This window comes from Phyllopteryx taeniolatus, chromosome 15 (genome assembly GCF_024500385.1).
Source record: "Phyllopteryx taeniolatus isolate TA_2022b chromosome 15, UOR_Ptae_1.2, whole genome shotgun sequence".
NCBI lineage: Eukaryota > Metazoa > Chordata > Actinopteri > Syngnathiformes > Syngnathidae > Phyllopteryx > Phyllopteryx taeniolatus.
In genome coordinates, this window is record NC_084516.1 from 18,688,996 (window position 1) to 18,696,216 (window position 7,221).

Below are 7,221 nucleotides of genomic sequence, written 5' to 3' on the forward strand. Positions count from 1 at the left end.
TACATTTTGGTTTCATCTGACCACAGAATATTTTGCCAGTAGTGCTGTGGATCATCCAAGTGCTCTTTAGCAAACTCCAAACGTGCATCATGTTTTTTTAGGACAGTAATATCTTCCACCTTGGTGTTCTCCCATGAACCCAGTCTTGTTGAATGTTTGACTAACGGTAGATTTGTCAACAGAGTTAGTGGCATGTACTAGTACTTTCTGTAAGTCTTCAGCTGACACTCCAGGGTTATTTTTTTTCCTAATTGAGACTTCTGCGCTGTGCTCTTGCAGTGATCTTTACAGGACTGCCACTTTTTGGAAGAGAAGCAGCAGTATTGAACTTTCTCCATTTATCGACTATTTGTCTAACTGTGGCTTGATAAACATCAAGACTTTTAGAGATATTTTTGCAACCCTTTATGTATAAAGTCTTGACCTTAACCCAATTGAGATGCTGTGGCGTGACCTCAAGAGATCTATTCACACCAAACATCCTAGGAATATTGCTGAACTGCAACAGTTTTGTAAAGAGAAATGATGCAAAATTCATCCTAATAGTTGTGCACGTCTGATCTGCAACTACAGAAAACGTTTGTTTGAGGTTTTTGCTGCCAAATGAAGGTCACGCACTTATTAAATCCAAGAGTTCAATTTTTCCTTCCTGTCCTGTAAATGTTTACATGTTGTTTTTAATAAAAATGTGAAAACAATGGTCTGTGTGGTATTAGTTTAAGCAGACTCTGTTTATTCATTTTATTTATTCATTGATTTAGATGAAGACTACATTTGATGGCCAATTTATACCGAAATTTAAGAAGGGTTCACATATTTTTTCCTCCCAATGTAACATAGAGTATACATACATACCTGTAAATACACATCATCATCATCAGCTCCATTCTTGATTGGCAATGTATGTGTGTTTTTTTTTTTTCTTTCTCTCTCCAGGTCCAAGGTGCCAGAGTTCATCAAAATGATGAGTGACCACTTCCTCTGACAGTGTTTCTACCCCACCCAAGTAATCAAACAAACCCATTGTTGCTTCAACTAGACCAATCAAGATTCTCCGGACCAATCAGATCGGCCTCAGTGTTTCCTCTCACATCTTCTAATCCCTCCTCTTCACCTTTGCCTGCTTCTTCTATCAAGAAAACAAACTGCAAAAGTCAGAGGTTGCTTTACAGCTCCAGTTGAAGTGAAATTCGACTTTGTGGAGATGTCGGCCAATGCAACATGACTATTTTCAAGCAGCTGTTTGTGGGAGATTTTTGTCATGAAGTTACTGCAAAGGAAAAAAAAAAAAAAAAACCTACGGACTGACCAATCATTTAAGAAATTCTTCTACTTTTACAACTTTTACCATTCCCAGTTTTAAAGGACATTTGGCTTCTATATAAAATATAGGTAGCACTGTATAAGTAAAAATATATAGAAAACCAACAAAAAACAACTAGACACACGGAGTGAGCAGTATAGGGAATAGGGGAGGCTACCAAAACATATCAAGAGCAACAATGTGCAGCCTCAGCATGTCTCTGACTGAATGGCAAACTAATGCCACACTGTGGATGAAGCTGTGCCTCACGTCCTCTTGGATGCAAAACAGTCAATTAGATACACAAGGAGAAACAACACAAAAAAAGAAAACAAACACTCGAAGTTTCTTACAGGCCACAAGCATTCACAGATGAAGTAAGTGTGGGTTGCAAAACAAAGCATTCTTAGGATACTAAAATCTTTGAGATGGCAATGGTAAAAAAAAAAAAAAAAAAAAAAAATACTTTTTAACCCTGAAAGACATCCAGTAAAAGCAGAACTCTACAAATTCCCCTTCTCAAACAGGTCAAAAGTAATATCTAGATGTTCACTCATGTTCAATGCAAATAACCATTTCAACCATATCATAACTATCCATCCATTTTCTATACCACTTATCCTCATTAGTGTCATGGGTGAGCCGGATCCTATCCCAGCTGACTTCAGGCAAGTACACCCTGGATTGGTCGCCAGCCAATTGCAGCATTTGTTAACCGGACTACAAAGTTAGCAAGACAAATTTAAAGGGGCTGGGTTATTTCAATCACTGAAAGTTGGGAAATTGCATAAAGAAAGGAGAACTCATACAGTAATGAAAAGAATACTAATAAATTTGTCAAGAAGGTTTGTTGTAATGCAAAAGCTGATTATCATGACGTCTACAAAAAGATCCCAACTTATACAGTATCTTTGCATCAAAGAAGGCCACAGGATAGAAAAACACAAGCTGGAATAGGGCTGAGCAATGAAGTGTATCTTATTACACGTTATGCACATTCCACAAATACGCCACTCGATGGATGCTGAGGAAGTCAGACCGGGTATAAAATGGACCAACTTCCATAGAGGTTTCAATGGACAAAGATAATATTAAATCACATAGAGACAATGGTGATGAAGCGAGGGAAGGCAAACGAACAATCATCAGTGTGGGAGTATCACATGGATGAATCAATTCCCACGCCTTGTTGATTGGTTCTCAATAGAACCACTAAGCTCACTAAAAGGTAATCCCACTCACATTTCCTGAATACCTACAATTAGTGGTGTTTTCTAGTTAAAGGTGAGTTAGTGTCACTGTTAAGTTGTCTTTATGTCTGGGCCATCAGTCCACATGGTCTATGTTAACATGCAGTACAGATCTTTGGGTGCTACTCATGTTGAAGAGTGTCAACTCTGATAAAGCATTCCCATCAGAAAAGAACAATCCAATCCCAAATTTCATGCAGTCCAGAGTGGCTCTATCTGACTGAACATCTGGGGCTCTATTTTCGTAGACAGCACAACTGCTGCAGGGCACAAATACCGGCGGATGGTGATTTTTGTGCAAGCGCAAGGCTAATTGTACGTTTGCCAATTTGGCAGACCGGTCTGCGCCAAGGTGTGCGTTCTGGCGCAGTGAGGGTGTGTCCTTTTATGTATATACCGTACATAAAAACCTAAAAAGATTAACTCATACCGTGCTACTTCTTGTCTCATCGTCTGTTTCCAGTCCCCATTCGGGTTGCGGATTTCTTTTCAATTTTTGGACCATATTTGCTTTCAATTTTAATTCAGACCGTCAAACTGTTTGATGTAGAGGGGCCCGCTGTGCTTTTTAGCCGGCCACTTACACTGACAAGTCCTGTGATTTTTGTTTTTGTTTTTTTCCATGTAGAATCATGGACATTGTCTGAGCAGTGATTTCAAGTATCAGTATGAGATACTGTACTGTATTTTAACAGTAGAAGTCGTGGCCTGTGCCTGATGGTATCAGGTGGCATCGAATGTCAAACAGAGGTCAATCCTCTGGTAATAGACAAGACAAACTAGAATATAATTTTATTCACCACCAGTTTTAGATATTTGAAAGCCAATATGTTTTCCCAGTCTCAGTGCTGTCCTTTCTGCTGGCCCAAGCCTTATGAGCCCTAAGATTGAGGTCTAGCTCCCCCTCAAGCCCTAACCCCCAGAGTGGTCCAACAGATGCAATTTGAACATTCACACTTCTACCAATGTGCCTTTTTAGAGTTCATATCATTGGAGTTGCCAGAGGAGGACCTTGTCTTTCATAGGATGCAAGCTTTGGGAAACCTGTTGTTGGTCATTAGGTTCTATGCAGTCAGGTTTTTGTACCAGACCTGGGAATTTAAAAATAAAAAAAGGTTGAAAAAAAAGAAATGAAAAAAAATATTTTTGGGATAAAAAAAAACAAACAAAAATAAAGTGTATTTGATGTACTGTATGCTTATGTGTAACTAGAGCGTGTTCTGACAGACACTTTTGATTTAGCAAAACAAGCCCTCGTTCCAGTTCTCCCTGCCCCTTGGAAGACATCCGTTAACCTGAACCAAGCCCAGTTTTCATGGTGAACGCGTCTCTTCTTGTAATATAGCTGACCAACTTTTTATCAGTATTTGATGGGCTTTTCCTTGAGCCAATGTAGTCTTCAGTACAACGTGTGTGGTTGTATGTTGTAAAGCGCTTTTTTTTTTTTTTTTTTTTTTTTTTTTTTTTTTTTTTAATAAGGAAAATGATTTTCTTGTTAACTTTAATTTGTATGTTCTGGTTTACATGTCTATTACAGAAAATGTAAGAAAAATAGAAATAAAAACAAAAATGAAAAAAATCAACACAATTTGCTATCATTAGTGTTGTTCTCTGACAAGCGTCAATTTTGACACAGTTAAAATCCTACTCAATCAACAAGAAAGCACGTAAACTGGAAAATAATCTATTTGAATAGATCAATTTATATATAAATGTATAAAAATATATACAGTATATAAGGAGGGTGATATTTTCCATTCTTTTTTTGTTTCATTTTAATTTAATTTTATTTTTTTATTTTTGTTGCAAAGGAGTGTTTGTTTGGGGAGGAATTATTTTTCCAAAGACTGAACTATCAGGCCCCCAGTGTTATAAATCATCAAATGACTCTGCTATGTCTTCTTATGTTGCCATGACAACCTCTGCCTCTAACTAATATGGCGCCCCGCACAGGACAAAATGGCACCGGAGGTCCGACACCTACACTCGCTGTTATTCATCATGGCAGTGACACACAGACATTGTAAATTGTATGCAACAAAACAGCAAACCGAACCCATATTTTGAAATTGTGTATGTAAAAGTTATATTTTTACATGTAGATATTGTTATTTGTGTTCTTAGAAATATGTTTTTGTTTTCTTCGGGGGTTATTTTAAAAAAAAGTGTGTTTTTAAAAAAAAAATTGTCATATTGAAATCATTGTAAGATCAGAAATTCCCATACTGTTTTTTTTGTTTGTTTTTTGTTTTTTTTTAAATCATGCTGGAGATGGTAGGGATGTTCGGATAATGATGCTGATGAGATCAAAACAGATATACAGTATGGTATTTGTTCAAATCCCCATGCCTCATAATATGTCCATTGTAATTGTATTTTTTGCAGCTAAATGTGTAAATAGTCACATCAATTTCTGTGAGGTTTCAGTGGGGTGAGGACTTGCCTGTGAGATGTGATGATGAAGCTGTTTTTAATAAAATAGTATTTGTCTGGTTACAATAGCCAGTTGCCAACTCTCCATTGTCAGTGGTACACATTACTGTTGTAGTTGCAGACCAGTGGAAGTTTAAAACACATTATTGTCTGCATTTGCACTAAGAACAACTTCTGTCAGAGCCAGCCCATGCCATTTTCATTTGGTTGGGAAGAAAAATACATTCTTCTACTTCGTTGTATAAAATTTGATTGTCTTCACAACAGAACCTTGACTGTGTATTGAATAACACTGAATTTAATTTATTTGAATTGTTGAGAGAAAAAAAAGCGACCTGATGTACCCAAAGAATTGCATTCATGTGCATTTATTTCTTCAAGATGTAAATGAAAGAACACGATTCATAATCAAGTTTTTTAAAAACATTGGAGTTTTCTAATAGAAATGAAGACATCGTCAGCAAACAATCATGTCAGCTATTTCCCCCCAAAAATATTTCAGATGGTGTGCAAGGCAGTTTCAGTTTGTTTTCAGTGTTTTCCATTACAATTGACTTTTGTGTCAAAAGGCCATGCTGCTTTGAAACGGACCTAGGTTGGACGCTAGGATTGAATCTGTCAGTGTAAAATAAATGTTTTTTGAGTAATGTTATTTTTGCAACATTTAATTTCATATTTTCTATTTGTTTTATGGTCATATCATTTCACATTATCGTCATTTTATGTTAGCCCTGCTGTTTCTATTAGCCAATGTGTTTTGATTTTTTTGTCCCTCCTTGTTGTACATACATATCTCATTTCTCTTTTTCAGTGACTGTGCCAAGAGCTTTGTAATCTGTTACGCTGTACCAGTTTTACTGCAATAATGAGTTTAATTCAAAAATCTCAACTATTGTCCTTTGTTGTCACAACAATTTTGAAGCAGTTAATACAATGAATTATGATACAGTAACATTTAACTGAGCAAATGCATATACTATATAGGGATATGCGAAGCACTTGGATAACACTTTTTAAAAAGGCAGTTTTAAATATGGTACATGCAATTACCGTATTTTCACGACCATAAGGCGCAGTCTCAGTTATGTATTTAACACATACATAAGGCGCACCGTATTATTGGGCGCAGGCATGGTAGAACATACGCTAGCTTAAAACATACGGTAGCATGCATGCACGCTAAAACAATGTTTTTAAAAAGGCAGCGCGAGCACAACTGAGTTCGGTTGTACTTTATTGAAGTATTTAACAATGTACTCACGTTATTTTTTGATCAATCCTCATCCACAAATCCATCAAAGTCCTCATCGTCTGTATCCGAAATGAACAGCTGGGCAAGTTCTCCATCAAACATGCCGGGTTCCCTCTCGTACTCGTCGGAGTCAGTCTCGTTGCCGGGGGGCTGTTCAGCAATGATGCCGGCTTTCGCGAAAGCTCGGACAACAGTCAAAGCAGATAGCTTAGCCCAGGCATCCACAATCCACTCACATATGATGGCGTAACTCGCCCGGCGCTTCGTCTTCTTGACTTGGTGAAGCTCGTTTTCCTGCTTCCTCCGCTTGCGAACCATGGATTCGTTGATCTTGAATTCTCTTGCGGCTGCTCGATTCCCATGTTCCTCCGCGTAACTGATAGCTTGCAGTTTAAACTGTGCTTCGTAAGCGTGTCTCTTCGTAGGTGGCATTTTCGGGGTTCCTTAGCCAAACCGATGTCGTTCTGCACAATGCACATACCGGCGGTATATACCTACTGGGGGCGTGGCTTTAGCGTCCTCTTTCACGCGCACCTTCCCCCTTTAACGGCTGCATGCTGTCCTCAGTCAGGAAATGCTCCCAGTCAGTCAAGCGGAGCGCTAATCAAAGTCACACAACATTTCCAGATTTTGGAACTCGGCGCACACATAAGGCGGCCCGTCCATTTTGGAGAAAATTAAAGACTTTTAAGTGTGTCTTATGGCCGCGAAAATACAGTACATTTTTGACAGGTGTATTTTTTCTATGAAAAAATACCTCCATTCATCCATTTTCTTTAGCGCTTATCCTCACTAGGGTCGCGGGCGTGCTGGAGCCAATCCCTCTTCGGGATACACCCTGAACCGGTTGCAAGCCAATCGCAGGGCACATAGGAACAAACAACCATTTATACTCACAGTCATGCCTACGGGCAATTTAGAGTCTCCAATTCATGCATGTTTTTGGGATGTGGGAGGAAACCGAAGTGCCCGGAGAAAACCCA

General features: G+C 38.4%; 1 protein-coding gene across 11 annotated transcripts in view; it reads left to right on the forward strand.

The window, feature by feature from the left end:
- The window catches only part of LOC133465315 (transcription factor 4-like), a 193,873-nt gene extending 187,998 nt beyond the window's left edge, over positions 1–5,875 (forward strand). For all 11 annotated transcript variants that reach the window (XM_061748005.1, XM_061748004.1, XM_061748010.1 and 8 more), the window contains one exon: positions 937–5,875. Coding sequence is in view for 5 of the 11 variants with exons in the window: in XM_061748004.1 (XP_061603988.1) it covers positions 937–985 (49 nt within the window). In the remaining 6 variants the exon portion in view is untranslated. The remainder of the gene's footprint in view (positions 1–936) is intronic.
- The last annotated feature ends 1,346 nt before the right edge of the window (positions 5,876–7,221 follow it).